Below are 16,483 nucleotides of genomic sequence, written 5' to 3'. Positions count from 1 at the left end.
ACGTTGCCAGGGTTAGTTAAGGATGTAATTACCTATTTTCTGACCAACCGGAGTAGCAAATGGATTCCCTACTCCGAAAAACGACATTTTTGTAATGTAATCCTATTATAAATAAATAATTTCCTTAGATAATTTCACCGATTTCACTTGTCACCCGAGTACAACCACAGTAAAAAACATTAATCATGTCAGTCAGACTTCAACTGTCAATTGTCATTGTCAAAAAATAATCCAAAATTGATGTCAACAATAATTGTCATTATAATTTTTTTTAAACTGGTTTTACGGCTCTGGGTTCTAGCCTTCTTGAGCCTTATGTCATTATCAAACATCTAAGCTGCCAAAGAGATACATCCAAGGGTGAAACAGGGTGAAACGAAGGAGGTGAAAGGTTTTTACAGGGCGACAAGGCTCTCTTGGCACTTAAATGACATTGAAAGGGGCGCACTGTTGGGGAACAAAAGCTTAGAATTTAAAAATATTCAAACAAGAACAAAGGGGACACTTGACGGCAACGTTAGTTCCGATTTTCGGCACGCGCCAAAATAGCCTTGTCGAACTGTAATTATGTCTCCCATGGCAACTGTTGCTGTCAAGCAAAAACGGCCATGAATTTCATAAAAATGTCCATAAAAATAACTTGAATTACCTAATAACAAAATGACTGAAAATAAACCTTTAAATAGCCTAATAATCCATCCGGCTATCGAACCAGGCGTTATTGACAATGAAATGCTTACCCGATGTATATTGGAGTATGGTAAAGAAACATTTTAGCACTAATAAGTCTATGTATAGCACGTGACATGGGTATGAGGGGGGGGGGGGGCACTGCAGTCCAACGCAACGTACCGCACCGTGATGTACCGCATCGCACCGCACGCACCGTACCGTATCCGTACAATAGTAGTTACAAAAAATAACACTTTTTATGGCGACTTAAAAAAAATTGTTTGTTGTTATAGCGTTGTGGTAGGTAATAGAAATACACATTTCTGTGAATATATCAACTCCACCTATTACTTATTACGGTTCACGAGATCCAGCCCGCTGACAGACAGACGGACGGACAGAGCAGCGGAGGCTTATTAATAGGGTCCCGTTGCCACCCTTCGGGAATCCTGGAAATGGCATCTCCATACAATTTTGACCGATTTATGCAACTTTGAATAGACCTACACTACACTAGCGGCACGCTATGATGGCCGGTTTGACACATTACAATAGTGATGTGGAATGTCAATTTATTCTCGAACAAAAAACAATTAAGTTTTGTTTTTGTACCTGATTAAATAGGTTTAATAAAACAAAAATGTATATGTTTATTTAATTTATTTGAACGAACTGAATATTTGAACGAAAATGAATATACATACTTTATATGCACACAAGAAACATATGAATACAAAAGATACCGAAAAAGGTGCCACAAAAGGCCATAATTAATCAGATTCGTCCATACTACTATTTTCACTGTCGTCACTGCTATCATCACATACATTAATAATTATATGTTCGTTTTCTATAATATTATCTATTTTCACATCTCTTTCATAATCTTCCCTTATTAATTTAACAGTTCTATTCACAACCTTTTCCCAGTCTCCTTTAGTCACATGTTCACAAGCTTCTTCTAATAATTTTAGCATTTTTTTTGTGGTAAATGGGGGTTCTGTATTGTGTCTTGCAGCATATCCCTTAATTTGAGCCCACACCAACTCAATCGCATTATACTCACAATGGTAAGGCGGTAACCGTATAACTCTGTGCCCATGTTCTAATGCTATTTCGTCAATGACGTATCGGATCTTGGTTGGTTTGTTTTCTTTTAAAAGACGTACTAATTCCGCTTTTAACATATTCATGTTTGCATCTACGCCATTTTTACGAAGCCATGCGACGATATCAGCTTTCTTTTGGGATTGGGCAGGTGGCTTGTCAATTTGCATCGAGTGGTATGGGGCGTTGTCCATAATTATAATAGATGGTTCAGGGAGGCTACACAACATTGAGGTAAACCATTCAGTAAACTTTTCTCCATTCATGTCTTCATGATAGTCTCCAGTGGTTTTTGACGCAAAAGCCATGAGAGAACCTTCGACAAACCCGTTGATGGTTCCGGCGTGACAAATTATAAGTCGCGATCCTTTTCCTACAGGAACTTTGGAAGTAGATGCTGCTGTGTCATCGTTCCAAGAACGGCCTACAGTATGGTTAGCATTAAGCCATGTTTCATCCAAGAACACAACATTTTGCCAATTTTTGATTTCTTTCACTTGCCGTAAAAAAGTATACCTTGCCATCGCTATATCAAATCTTTCCATCAATATTTTGCGTTTGTTACATTTTTTGTATCGAAATCCAATGGTCTTCAAAATCTTCGTTAAAGAACTTTCCCCACCGAAGAATAATCCAGCTTCCTTCAGTGAATGCACCAACTTTTTTCTTGTTGGATACTCCTTCTGTAAATAGTAGCCGTAAACATGTCTTCGGATAGCATCGGCATCAAAGCTATCGATGCCTACGACTGGTTTTGCTCGTTTTCTCTTTTTTGGTGTGTGAAGTTTATTTTCTTCTGTGCCAGTCTCGCCATATTTTTTTTAGTTATCCGTCTAACAGTTCGTTGTCCAATATTAAGCGCATCAGCTACGCGTTCAACCACTGACGTTATAGGTAAAATTGGCCCTCCATTTTGAGCTTCACGATCGAAATAGTTACGAAGGCGTATTAGGAACTCACGTGTCTGACTATTTAGAACAGTTCTCTGCGTACGTTCGGTCATATCGACGAAATCCACAACAAAGGGCTTGAACAGAGTCCAAATTAACGAGCAAGGGTCAACAGTAATGCAGTATCAATATTTGAAATCCAAAGCCAGGTCAAAACTATATCACAATCGCATTGCACTGACAGTTTATACTTTTCGAAGCAACGTCAATTCGAAACTGCTTTGTTTTGCATTGAGCATTGACGCGAGTTTGCCGGAGGTAGTAGTTGTGCTAGCCAGCGATCCTATGTGACGATCGTATTAGATTCCATTTTTAAAAATTTATTGATATTTTTTTGCGATTTCAGAGGTTTGTCCACATAGTGAAAATTGTTCATATTCACAAGTACATTCACCCCTTAAATGGTGCAAACTGATTTTTCTACACTTGTATACATTTAAGAAATCAATTTAATAAATAAATTTTGAGTCCTAAACCTAAAACTACATTCGATAAAATTTATGAATCTCTGCACATCACTATCGTCAATAAAGTAATACAATTATTTCCTTCAAAGTCGTTATCAATTAATACGGAACTTCATGAGCGGACAAACGTCAAACCGGCCATCATAGCGTGCCGCTAGTTTAGGGCAATTATGTATTCTGAGGTATATAACTAGTACCTACCAGCGTCATGTGTCCCGTCGATCACCTTCAACCGAGAGAGAGAGAGAAGGATATAAGAGATTACGCGATAGAAAGACAGGTGTTTGTTAAAGATTATCCCATTCACATTTTAAGACTGCATCAGTGATAACTCATCTATATAGAAATAATATTTTTTAGGACCAACGGAAGAAGCAGGAAGACTATTCGCAGAGGAAGGCGTTCATTTGGAGGAGGCACCTATAGTCCGTTTAGAATTTCAAAACATATTGCGAATCGATCACCTTTGGATGCTAAAATCCTTAAGAAAGTTAACTTTAGCGCACAATTTAATAGAGAAAATTGAAAATTTAGACCAACTGACCGGTCTCAATGAATTGGATCTATCGTTTAATAAAATCGAAAAAATTGAAAATTTAGATGAACTTGTCAATCTAGAAGTTCTGACGCTTTTCCATAACAAGATAAAAAAACTTGAGAATATGGACACTCTTGAAAATCTTTTGGTTTTTAGTATTGGGGATAATTTGATTGAAGATTTTAAGGAGGTAATACCTATGTGTACTTTATTGTTTAAATAAATTATTACCACTGATATTTTTTGACAAGCAGTTGTTCTTGCAAACGATTAGTTTTAGATATTCTTGCGAACTTACACACCATTGGCTGCATTTATACATATCTGCCTTATTTTTTATTTTACTAGGCACTGTCATCATCGGGGTTGCAGATCTTTGTGGGCCCAGGCCAGTCGATTTCTTCATCTACTTATCTGTATCCTGAAATTATTCTCAGGATAGAGATAAGTAGATTCTCTAACTGGAGTGTGCGATTCAATGAATTTTGAATCTCGGTCAATTTCATTGATCCAGCACAGTTTTAGTTTACCGATACATCTCCACCCATCAGGCTGTAACGGCACTTTTTTGGTGGTCGATGGTCGTCCATACTATAAATTTGTAGGTATGTGTTGGACAATGCCAGGCTCACAAAGATGTCATATTATATTTCATAGTTATCCTCGCTAGTACTTTCACTCCATATAATTAATCCACAGTAACTTCCTTTCAAAAACTGCAACGATTTCGTTGTTTTACTTGGCACTATAATTATTTTTTAGATGTCCTACTTAAGACGATTTCGTAAACTGCGCTCAGTGAGCTTCAAAGGGAATCCATGTTGTGATGATCCTATGACTTATCAGTTCCTGCAGTCGGCGCTCACCAGAGTCACATATTTGGATTATAAACTTGTTACAGAAGAGGACCGAGAGAATGGCAGAGCAGTATTCCGGTAATGCCGGATTTGTAAAATGAAACTGACGTAATTTTCAGACAATTGTGTGTCGGAAGATTATCAAGTCTTGAAAATTTATACATAGCAAAAACAAAAGCGATACATCTGTAAGACATACGTATCTGAACTCTGAAGCATCTACTTACTTAATTCATTTTGTTTGTCCTTTTAGAGGTATTCTTCGTAAGTTGGATGAGGCAGATGAGAAATCTGAAAAGGAAAGAGTAGCGAGAGAGGAGTATGAAGCCAAAGTGAAGTTCTACGCTCTGTCTTTCGTTGAATATTTGAGTGGGCCAGAATTGCTGGAATCGATGTTCGAGAAAGATCCAGATGGATCGCTGCTGCTTAAAGTTGGTGGCGAACTGCTTGGGTTTTACGAACAGTACTTAAATTAAATTTTATTTATTATATTATTAGGGATACAGTCATAGAAAAAAATCGTTCGAAATCCTCATTTTGCACCTTTGTTATTTAATCTGAATTTTTTTTTGTATTCAGATACAAGTTAGCCCTTGACTGCAATCTCACCTGGTGGTAAGTGACGATGTAGTCTAAGATGGAAGTGAACTAACCTGAATTGTGGCAGAGAGATGTGAACTGTGCTTTACAAATCAGAACTAAGTTAGGGAGAGTGTCGAATATAAAATCTGTATACTTACTGGTTAAAACTTTAAAGTTACTTACTTTGAGAGACATTTATCTAAAATTGGAAACAAATAAAATCTTTTAAAATATTTCCAGATATAAGGAACAATATGTAGAAACAATGGCTGGGTTGGTGGAGTTCGCACAACATGCATATAACGAGAGACAAAATGAAATAAGACTATATAAGGACCTTGTTGATAATGCTTTGGACGAGAGTGTTGCGAAAAGCAAAGCGTATGTTACATTTAAAATTTTAAACATAAATTACTCGGAAATTAACTCACAAGTAAATTAAATTAATTTTATGAAATACAATGACGGTATTTCAGGATTACAACTTTTATTAGGTATTGAAAAAATATTTGAGTTAAACATAGTTAGGTATCAACAACTCTTGTAATCTAAATTACGCGTAACAGTGGCCCAATATTTAATCTTCATATAGTTATGTCTTATACCCATAAAAGAGGTCTTTCATAAACAAAGGAGCATTAACTTTTTTCTGCATATTATCTTTTTACAGAATTGTAGAAGAATTCGAAGAGAAGAAGAAACCTTTGATCGGCCAAATGAACGAGATTATATCGAAATTCACAAAGAAGCAAGCAACTATCGAGCAGCTGGAACCTAATATAATAGATACGGGGGAACTATTCAATGATGTAATCTTCGACTTGTGGAAGAAGCTTATGAGCATTGAGATGACGTTGTACGAGCAATGCGAGGTTTGATTTAATAATCATATATTATTATGTATCATTATTTTCTTTAGAGATCATTTATTAACTAGGTAGGTACGTAGCGGGAGATCTGCATGGCATGACGGAAGGATAGGAAACTTTAATTTTAGCGATACAGCATCTGTGACTCAGATAAGAATAGATACAAAGACAGACTACAAGACGACAGATGAAATTAGCTACCTACATAAAAATAGGACAGTAAAAGAGCGTTATAGCAGTAGAAAACGAGATAATAAACAAATCTAAAGAAAAGACAATATAGCAGTCGATAAAATAGACTGAAGATAATATAACGATGAACGACTGACAATGGGAAGTAAGGTTACGTAGGACACTCGACAGAAGCATAGCTTCTTACGCTTTCTATGTAACATTTTTTATTCTGCCTCGCTCACTCAAATGAGCAAAAATAAGCGCTGCCCAGCCAACCCAACGATATGTATTTCACTTTTTGTAAGGTCTCCATCCTATCAAATCAAACAAACGACGCAAAGGAAGATAGAGAAGATCATTTAAGAAATTTCACTTCAGAAACATTGTTTTCAATGGTCTAGGAGTCAAGAGTGCAATTCGCAGTGAACATGACAGAGATGATTACAAAACTGTTGGAAGTTTCTCGCAACGCGTTTGGAGCGTGGCGCGAGCATGAAGGGATGTGGTCCATGCGGCAGTTCGAAGCTCTATCGAAATTACTCGGCAATAAGGTTATGCTGGGAGACGCACCGCCTGAACTATTTGAGGTAGTTTATAGTTACATATTTGCATTCTATAGCCTTCATAAGCGCCCAGAACAATAACATTTTTTATTTTTCTGGTCGGGCTTTTATATCGATTATTAGCTTTTTCCCGCAACTTCTACCTCATAATATTTTATATCCTATAGCACTCGTTGACAATGTAGCTACTAACTATCTATTGGTGTTCATTTTCAGAATCGTATTATTATTTCCGGGGATTACATCCAAACTTAACCTCTATAAAATTTTAGTGCAGATAGATATTACGCACATTTCGTATTTTTATTTTTTGTTCTTATCCATAGACGTAGTGATTACAGTATGCGGCAGAAAATAATGTACATCGATCGAAAGAGATAGCTGTTTTGTAGAGCAATTGTCTCTGTCATTGAGACCGACACGACAAACGACAGTGACAGAGACAACGCTCTACAAAGCCGAAATGTCATTCTAAATGTACATTATTTTCTGCCGCGTGCTGTGCATACTCTTTGTTCAGTCTTATATTTATTTCTCAGGTGATGATGGACAGAGATCTAATGATGAATCTAGTGGCGCAATCGTCGGACAACCACATGAGGTTCATTGACGCGCGCGAAGATTTGCTCATGACCCGCGCTAACAACTGGCGAGACGAACTCGTTCAAGGCGCTAATGAGTAAGTTTTGAACAGTTTAATATTTTATGTGAATATTTGGACTAGTTTAAATTGTTTTCATACTCTTCTTCTTCGTCCTTACCTTATTCCACGCTACGTGGGGTCGGCACAACATAATAATGTACATCGATTGTTTTCATACTATGTCTGTACAAAAAACACAGTCCCTGTTTAGTACTCGTCTCTGCTCGTTAACCATGGTCTTTACGATGTTATACAATACATGTACAGTGCGACAAGGCTATCGTGGCGCGTGGCGAAAATCGGAACTAACGTTGCCGTCAAGTGTCCCCTTTGATCTTGTTTGAATATTCTATTTCTAAGCCATTGTTCTCCAACAGCGCCCCCTTGCAAGAGAGCCTTGTCACACTGTATTCAGTAGGTAGGTACCTAGTCTGCCGTTAGAATTATTTTCATTTTCCAATCAGGCGTAATTTATTAAGGTCAATGACCAATTGTCATAAATGGCGGCAGTTTCGAAAATCGATTTGCATGCTTTATATTGTGGACAATTCGCAGACAGCCCGTTCCGGCAAAAAAATCATTTACATTGCGTTTTTCATGTAGATTATTATGTTTGGCAATTGCAAAATAGGTAAGTAAGTATATGCAAGTTTAATAAAATATATTTTCAATTAAACTCTTGTTTTTTTTGTTTTCAGCAACGAAATAAAACGTAACAGAGACAGGATCCTAGAAATATACTACTTCATTGACAACCAGAGAGAGGAGTGGGCTGATATGCAGATGAGTATGACTGAGACCGTGGACCCTGAAACCGCAGCACTGTTAGGCGACGACTTCTAAAACACCTATTTGTACCTACCTTCATTTTTAATGTCGGACAGACATCCGGGACCGGGCAGTGAAGCGTGACGGTATTAGCATTAGGAAGACTCACTCGGACCCAAGAAATAATATTACCGAACGACGGCACTCGTTAACTGTTATAAGAAAGAGAGTTATGAGGTATAAGTTTGCGCGATAAAAACAAATGTTTTTTAAATTTTAGAGCACAGTGCTGGCTGCTGCTGCTGTGTGAACTGAATTATATTACGTTGTAACAAGAGTCACTTTTTATTTAAATGCATATACATTTATATGTAACTTAACTAGCTTATGCTCGCGACTTCGTCCGCGTGGACTACACAAATTTGAAACCCCTATTTCACACCCTTAAGGGTTGAATTTTTAAAAATCGTTTCACAGCGGATGCCTACTTCATAATAGCTATCTATCTGCATGCCAAATTTCAGCCCGAACCGTCCTGAAGTTTGAGCTGTGCGTTGATAGATAAGTCTGTCCGTTTTTTCTTTTGCATTATATATATATATTAGATTTTAGATTAGATATAGTAGAACATAGATTTATGTACTCGTATCATGAATGTATATATATTACCTATAATTAAATTGGCTGGGTCATCCGCTTCACAATGAGAGATTAAATGATTAAAAACATAATCACGTTACGCTAGAACACATGCCAGATTTTTTAGCGAGTTTATTATGAGGGGTTCAAAGAATCATTAATCATTAGATACCTATGTTTACAGCGTTTCAAGTTAGTTGAACTGATAATAAAACCTGGCCGGAATAAAATTATACCTAGGTATATGGCGGCGCGGCGCAACCTTCGACAATAGTAGCACAGTTCTCTTAATGAGATAAAGAGTTTACGCGATAAAAACAGATGGTTCTTAAATTTTTAACCACAGTTCTGGCTGCTACTGCTATGTGAGCTGAATTATATTTTGTATTTTATCACGTTGTAACAAGAGTCACTTTTTATTTAAACGCATAGTATGTTATATTTATGTTACATGTATTTATATAATTTATTTATTTATGTTATATATAGAAGCCAGGTTGAGGTCCGTTTTTGTAACTTCGTTATACGCCTCGTGTTAAAAATCTTTTTTACTACCTTAGAGACAAGGAATAAAGTGACGAATAAAATAAACTTATCTTTAAAAAATATATTAATATATTCATGTCTTCATCATAATAATGTACCTATATACTTATTAAATATAAAACAGTTTTTGAACATTTTTCTTATCTGTAAAATATAGTACTTACTTATTAAGTTAAATCGCGGACAGTTTTTTCTGCTATTTACCTCATTATTTACCCAACTTTAGGATTTTTTATTACCTGATTATTGTACCTATACTATCTAATAATATAATATTTCACTAATTTTATAGTACAATACAAAAATATTAATAAGTTTTTCTCTATGAACGGTGTAGGTAAATCATAATAAATTGCTAGATTATCGTCTCTGTGATCGCCTCATAACGACCTGATAGACCTAATAAATATAAAACATCAGTCATAACATTGACTATACATAACAATAATTGAATGGAAAACGTTATGAAATTTAGTTTGATAATTTTTTTATGGTTGGTCATCTACATAATGATTATAATCATCATCAGTTACACAGGTTTTTTATTTACAAGTTTATAGCTTTTGTGCCTTGTAGCTTTGTATACAATCTTAGTTTTCACGTAACAAAAAGCGCATAAATAATAAATTTTTTACCTATTTCATTATTTACAAATTAGGTACAAGTTTTATATTACCTTATCATATTCATCACTAAAGTCTAAACCCAAAATATTATGTACCATATGGTATTTTTTTCACAATGTGTTACATCAAAACGTGCACAAACTCACGGGCCACGGCTTATTGTATTCAACGTTGATCCTGACCTGACATATCCTTAGCAATGATATACAAATTATTTCCCAAAAAGACTTATACAGCTTTTTATTATTTAAACCTAATAACCTAAATATCGATTCCCTTAGGGGGGAGGGGGGGGGGGGGGCCTGACACCTACGTCCTAGAAGGAACCTACCTTCCAAATTCCATTTGCGGTTTGTAGGCTTTATAGTTCCTGGGATTTCGTGATTAGTCAGTGAGTGAGTGGTATTTCGCTTTTATTATATTTAGATGATACAAATTAAGACAGATTGTAAAAAAATTGTTGAGGCTGTTTTACGCCAATCGGCAGTCTATTTGCCACCCAGACTCGAGCTGTAGAATTAAGCAGAAACTTGGTGTGGCAGCCTTCCGACCGTTCTTGCTACATTTTCTCTAGCATGTCTCAATGTTGTACTACATATATTGCTCTGGCGTAAAATATAGCTTTTTTATATTTTATTTACGCTTATTGGTATTTACAATATTTTTGGGTCAAACGATTACTATAAGAACTTTTATTTAACTATTACCCTGTATATCTAATTCATTTGGCTGCCTTCTGTTTTAGAGCCTGTATGTACATTTCAAGACTTTGCTGTACTTTAGGATTTTTGAGGAATCCTAGGAACTCTTGGACGTCTGCTTGTCTGTTTTTTTGTAAGTTTTTGATGGGCGCGTCTCTTATTTTCTGCTTGGTGAGAGAACGGGCCAAGGGTGGGATTCTATCGAATTTCTTCAAAAAACCTTTACATTTGTTGATCGCGTCTGATTTGTCGCTGGCGATCTCGTCGATAAGCCCAACCTGTAAGATTATTTCTATTAATTAGTAATTACTATCGTTCCACAACCATCATTTTATTATATACCAAACTACAAATTAAACCTAAAAATGGACTCTTGCGCAGCATTCTTTAGTATTAAAGTCCGACCTTGAACCTGCGCAGTGGGTGATTTATCGATCTATATGCTGGTGAAACACTGTCTCGTTCATAAGAATGTTGAATATACCCCCATAGCACGGAAGTGGCATTACATTTACCACTGTTTAGTAAACTTTACAGTAAGACTAGGAAACTTCAAACTAAACTAAACTTTAACGCTTCGTCCACTGTAAACATTCGCGCCGTGGTTAGCGCATACTCAGCCTCCCGAACGGATATAGTTTGGCACATAGTGTCCATGAACCAACTGGGCGCAACTATTCCCAGGGCTGTCTCGTTGAGCCCGATGTTGAATTTACCCGACATAGCACGGAATGAGCAAGTTTCAGGGCGAACGTTCCATAAATTTTCATAGATGGCGCTGTTTACTGCACCCACTAAAAACGAAAAATAATTTCCGAGCGAAGGTATACGTTATAATATTTTGTACGTAAAACATCCTGCACAACAACAACGTCAATAAGACATACGGACAGCCAGGCAGCTCTTTCAGCTCTGTCCGCTGAGGTTGTTAACTCAAGACCGGTTGAAAACTGCAGAGACACCCTGGCCCAATACCGGGTGGTTCTACGCTAGGTACCAACTACCAGAGCATGCTGGAATAGTTGGCAACGAAAATGCTGACATTCTGGCTAAATCATATAGATATAGGTATTATTTTTCGTTTTTAGTGGGTGCAGTACAGAGCGCCATCTATGAAAATTTTATGGAGCGTTCGCTCTGAAACTTCCTCATTGCCATGCCATTTACTACTTTCTAGTCAACTCCACAGTTACACTAGAAGAATTCAAAATATACAAACCTTTAACGCTTCGTCTACTGTAAACATTCGCGCCGTGGTTAGCGCATACTCAGCCTCCCGAACGGATATAGTTTGGCACATAGTGTCCATGAACCACTTGGGCGCAACTATTCCCAGGGCTGTCTCGTTGAGTCCGATGGTGAATTTTCCCCCCACCATAGCGCGGTACTCGCATGACATTGATAAGAGACAACCACCGGCTGGTGCATGACCCTAAAATGAAAATATGAAAAATTAAAAAAAAAAAATCGCGATGCTGGGACTTCAGCCGGTCGTGCGGACTCTCCACTCCATTTAACTTATTATAACTTGCATTTTTTTATTTTCCTGTGTTGTTGTAATTGAAATGTAATTACTAGATATCCATATTATAATAAACGCAAAAGTGTGTTTGTCTGTTGGTTAGTTCTTCAATGACGCTACGACAAAGCAACGGATCGACGTCATTTTTTGCATGGATCTATGATGGATCTAGTTAAAGACCTTGAGAGTGACATAGGCATTATTGCCTAGTAGTTTATTTTAATGATTATCGAATATACTAGTCTCAACTCTCAATCTTCCGAACTCTACTAAAGGATTTTTCAAAATTTTGTATTAATTTTATTGAAGTCAGTCAGAAAGGAATGTGGGTACCTACTACTCACGTTTATAGCAGCAGCGGTGGCGAAGTTGGATCCGAACAATTTAAACCATACATCCTGTAGTGTAGTCCAGAATTCTTCCGCTCTCTTCATATCAGGCTTGTACATTTCCATTATATCTAGACCAGCTGAAAATACTGTTGGTGAGGACTGAAATAGAACAGCAAATTTTGGAAATTCTGTATCATTGTTCTACTTTTTTTTTCTATTTAAATTGGCTTCTGTAGAGTAGAAATCATATTCAAATATACATAGAACTGCCAGTAAAAAGAAAACCTTTAATTCTTACTACCATGTTTTACAAAAACGCCCAATAAATTATTTTCAAACTTAAACACTTTTTATACAGAAGTGGCGAATATTTGTCTCTTTCATAGATTGACATTAAAGAGTGCAAAGATCTCGCTTTGAACTCCTTCACCGTCAAGATGAGTTAATAGAGAGAAGTTAACTCGACTGGCTTTTATACTTATAAATAGGTAGGTACTTACCGAAGTTAATATCATCCCTTTACTCTTATTCTTGGCGACTTCGTCAAGGGAACTGCTGATCTCCTTCAACAGTTCGAGGTTTAGGCTGTTGACTGGAGGTCTCTGCAACGTCATGATCGCTACCCCGTCGTTATCCACCGTCAAGTCTACTAAGGGACCTTTACTTGACATGGCTCTCACGGTCGGAGCCAACTGTCTTCCATGACCGACTGTTCGCCGCAAAAGGAACATTTTATCTAAAACGAATATGCATGAGTTATCACTATTTATATAAAGTAGATATTTATAATATGGAACGTATCCACATGCAGTACGTAATGGAAACACATTCGCAACGCCACGCGCCGCGTGTCATACCTTGTTCAGGGAGTCAAGGTAACATAGAGCGCTCTCTCTTGCACAATTGTATAGAAGTGTTATAGTGTTAGTGTATTGCATAGAAGTGGACGCACTGTTATCGTGGTTTGTCAGTGGCGTGACCAATCCATAAAAATGTAAGGGTGCGTTTATATGGCTCACAACGAAAACCTTGAGGGTGCGTTTCGATTGACGCGGAGCTGGGCGGAGTGGAACAAGAATTGGCTACACACAGTGCTCAAAATCTCCGTAACAGTGGAAACTGTGTAAGTGGAGTGGAGCGGATGAACAGTAGCTGGACAGAACGGAGTCGAGCAGGCTGATGTGGTGCCGAGCGGAGGACATGAAGCGGGGGGGTAACGGGATGGTGCGGCGGTGTGCGGTGCTAGACAGATTTGATTTATCGGAACACGGCTCAATGCACCTCTATAGTCTGCTCAGCTCAGCTCAGTTCCACTCTGCCCCGCTGCGCTTCGATTTTTTCAAATTCGTGCGGGTGTACGGAGCGTTCCCGCCTCGATTGCCATCTCGACCTATCGTGTACTATAGGTATTGTGTAGTGTCGTCACTTTGCATCGCGTAGTAATCGCGTGTAGCAAATGTGTTTCAATCGTAATTCGTAATCATATCTATACAAAAAGCTTGTTGGTCAAAAAAGGTTAAGTAGAGATTATAAAACAGGTTTCAGTCTTTTTGTAGATGTAATTATGATTCTTCAACAAATAACATTATTGTTTACTTACCTACTATTTTTTATTATTAAGCTTATCCATACTAATATTATGAATGCGAAAGTCTGTCTGTCTGCTAGCTTTTCGCAGCCCAAGAGTTTAACCGATTTTGAAGAAATCTGGAACAGAGTTAGCTTACATCCCGGAGAAGGACGTAGGCTACTTTATATACCGGACAATTAAAGAGTTCCCACGGGATTTTTAAAAACCGGCGAAGTGCGAGTCAGTCTCGCGCAATGAGGGTTCCGTACTACAGTCGTATTTTTTCGACATTTTGCACGATAATTCAAAAACTATGATGCATAAAAATAAATAAAAATCTGTTTTAGAATGTGCATGTGAAGACCTTTCATATGATACCCCACTTGATATAGGTCACTCACTTCGAAAGTTGAAAATACTAATTATTAGTTCATGACCACAATTTAATTTTTTTGTGTAATCTAACCCTAAATTCACGGTTTTCAGATTTTTCCCCAAATGTCAGCTATAAGATCTACCTACCTGCCAAATTTCATGATTCTAGGTCAACGGGAAGTACCCTGTAGGTTTCTTGACAGCCAGACAGACAGACAGATAGACAGACAGACAGACAGACAACCAAGTGATCCTATAAGGGTTCCTTTTTCCTTTTGAGGTACGGAACCCTAAAAAACCTAAATCCACGCGGACGAAGTCGCGGGCATCTCCTAGTCAAATAATAAATGTAAAAATGTTGAATGAAAATGAAATAATTACAATACAATGGAAAATTTAAATTCATGCTAAATATCTACATGGAGATACAAGATAAGGCTTGAAATGAAGTCAATTTTTTATCTCCTTGCATGCTCACATAATAACAAAATGTGCATAGATATTAGATAGCTTCGCTAAAATGTCTGAAAAAATCAAGATCCTATTTCGTTTTTATTGTTTTTGATTAGTTTTTATACCAAACACCAATAGAAGATATTATGTAGGTACATCATAATTACAAACTACAAAGGTTGAACTTATAGAGTTGAATGAACTACATTTTGAGGGTAGTTAGATTACTCAAACTACTATTTTATTTGTTTGATACATTCATTACTTTTTTTGAGGTTCAAGGATGGGTGCCAACAAGATCATATTACTAAGATTCCGCTGTCTGTCTGTCGGCGGGCTGTAGCTCATGAAACATAATAGGTAGAGACCTGAAATTTTTACAAATTATGTATTTCTATTACAGCTATAACAACAAACACAAAAAATTTCGAAATTGCCATGCATCTACCATGGTACGGAACCCTACCTGTGCGAGTCTAACTTGCACTTGACTGATTTTTTAATTAATTATAATTTTATTTATCACACCAATAAATAGCAGCCAACTTAAATCTGTTTAAGTAGGTACAGTTCATAAAATAGCAGTTGCTGTCTGTCTGTCCGCAGATTATTTGATGTTTTGTGTGCAATAAAGTTTTCTATCTATCTATCTATCTAGCTCATAGACGAAATGAGTTACAAACCTGAAATTTTGGTATTTGGTGTAGAACATTGAACCCAAAACAACATTGAATTAGATATTCAATAAAATTATTTTTCATGGGGTTCTTCCCATACATGAAAAAAGGAGCCGAAAATGATGAGCGTGGATTTAGGAAGTTAAGAATCCTGTGGGAACTCTTTGATTTTCCAGGATAAAATGTAATCTATGTTATCTCTAGGATGAAAGCTTTTTCCCTACCAAATTTTATCAAAATCGGTTACCAGCTGATGGGCCGTTAAAATCTAGCTGACACTTTCTCATTTATAATATTATTAGCTAGTTATGGATTTAAAATTTTTAAAAGCAAGTTTATTACAGTAGTGCAAGAAATATTCTACAATCGACTTTAGAATGAGATTTCTGCTTTGTAGAACGTTGTATCTGTAAATCATACCTACAGTCTCAACGACAGGGACAACGCTCTACTTTACGCTATCTCTTTCTAAAGGTTGATGTACAAATTACAATATTTTCTGACGGCTACTCATAAGTCAATGCGGCTCATATGCGGCTACTATAAAATTTTGTTTCAATTTATCCATTGCCAAAATTGAGTTATTTTATACTTAATAAGAACGCTATGTGTTCTGACTAAAGACAAGGTGAAAGTTAAAGTGACTTACTAAGTTACTATCAAAGAATATACTACGTACTCTCTAACGAGAGGTAAATATTAATAGCATAACTCACCTTTTACTGAAATATTCAAATAATTCAATACGATATACTTCACTTGGAACTTCTATTTTTTGTAAAAATAAATAAATTATACGAACTCTGAACCTGGACTTTGACCAAACTTCAAAATTGGAACTGCCGGCGCTAA

The 16,483-nt window shown here is 36.8% G+C and overlaps 3 protein-coding genes across 8 annotated transcripts in view; 1 reads left to right on the top strand and 2 right to left on the bottom strand.

Moving 5' to 3' along the window:
- Positions 1 to 188, bottom strand: part of LOC117988121 (TOM1-like protein 2) — a 19,508-nt gene extending 19,320 nt beyond the window's left edge. For both annotated transcript variants that reach the window (XM_034975230.2, XM_069502943.1), the window contains exon 1: positions 33 to 188. In XM_034975230.2, the coding sequence (XP_034831121.1) occupies positions 33 to 87 (55 nt within the window). In that variant the 5' untranslated portion in view covers positions 88 to 188. The remainder of the gene's footprint in view (positions 1 to 32) is intronic.
- LOC117988116 (dynein regulatory complex subunit 3-like) overlaps positions 1 to 9,785 on the top strand; it is an 11,434-nt gene extending 1,649 nt beyond the window's left edge. The window contains exons 1-9 of one of the 3 annotated variants that reach the window (XM_034975224.2): positions 118 to 760; positions 3,557 to 3,924; positions 4,497 to 4,669; positions 4,845 to 5,042; positions 5,414 to 5,554; positions 5,844 to 6,045; positions 6,618 to 6,803; positions 7,319 to 7,458; positions 8,121 to 9,785. In XM_034975224.2, coding sequence (XP_034831115.1) covers positions 661 to 760; positions 3,557 to 3,924; positions 4,497 to 4,669; positions 4,845 to 5,042; positions 5,414 to 5,554; positions 5,844 to 6,045; positions 6,618 to 6,803; positions 7,319 to 7,458; positions 8,121 to 8,265 — 1,653 coding nt within the window. In that variant the 5' untranslated portion in view covers positions 118 to 660 and the 3' untranslated portion in view covers positions 8,266 to 9,785. Of the gene's footprint in view, positions 1 to 117; positions 761 to 3,556; positions 3,925 to 4,496; positions 4,670 to 4,844; positions 5,055 to 5,413; positions 5,555 to 5,843; positions 6,046 to 6,617; positions 6,804 to 7,318; positions 7,459 to 8,120 lie in introns of those variants that run through there. The other 2 variants (XM_034975223.2, XM_069502928.1) reach the window with 2 other exon arrangements.
- Positions 9,422 to 16,483, bottom strand: LOC117988129 (enoyl-CoA delta isomerase 1, mitochondrial-like). Of its 3 annotated transcripts, XR_011237523.1 has the most exons (6): positions 16,348 to 16,483; positions 13,057 to 13,292; positions 12,569 to 12,715; positions 11,922 to 12,134; positions 9,536 to 10,980; positions 9,422 to 9,473 (listed from the first exon to the last, which is right to left on the bottom strand). XR_011237523.1 is itself a non-coding variant. In XM_069502986.1 (5 exons), the coding sequence occupies exons 2-5, from the start codon at positions 13,285 to 13,287 to the stop codon at positions 10,723 to 10,725; spliced, it is 849 nt and encodes a 282-aa protein (XP_069359087.1). In that variant the 5' UTR covers positions 13,288 to 13,292; positions 16,348 to 16,483; the 3' UTR covers positions 9,422 to 10,722. The 3 variants fall into 3 exon arrangements, 2 of the variants coding, with proteins under 2 accessions (XP_069359087.1, XP_069359088.1); XM_069502986.1 differs by having other exon boundaries at positions 9,422 to 10,980; XM_069502987.1 differs by lacking the exon at positions 16,348 to 16,483 and adding an exon at positions 15,220 to 15,240 and having other exon boundaries at positions 9,422 to 10,980.

The sequence above is a fragment of the Maniola hyperantus genome, chromosome 14 (genome assembly GCF_902806685.2).
Source record: "Maniola hyperantus chromosome 14, iAphHyp1.2, whole genome shotgun sequence".
NCBI classification, from domain to species: domain Eukaryota; kingdom Metazoa; phylum Arthropoda; class Insecta; order Lepidoptera; family Nymphalidae; genus Maniola; species Maniola hyperantus.
Note: the sequence above shows the minus strand (reverse complement) of the source record. Positions and strands in the feature narration are given on the sequence as shown.

Excerpts from the sequence above, each read along its gene's own strand:
- LOC117988129 (XM_069502986.1), bottom strand. The coding sequence starts at position 13,287 with ATGTTCCTTTTGCGGCGAACAGTCGGTCATGGAAGACAGTTGGCTCCG. Across the intron at positions 12,716-13,056 it reads AAGGGATGATATTAACTTCG|TCCTCACCAACAGTATTTTC; the intron begins GTAAGTACCTAC and ends GTTCTATTTCAG. Across the intron at positions 12,135-12,568 it reads CCACCGCTGCTGCTATAAAC|GGTCATGCACCAGCCGGTGG; the intron begins GTGAGTAGTAGG and ends TTTTCATTTTAG.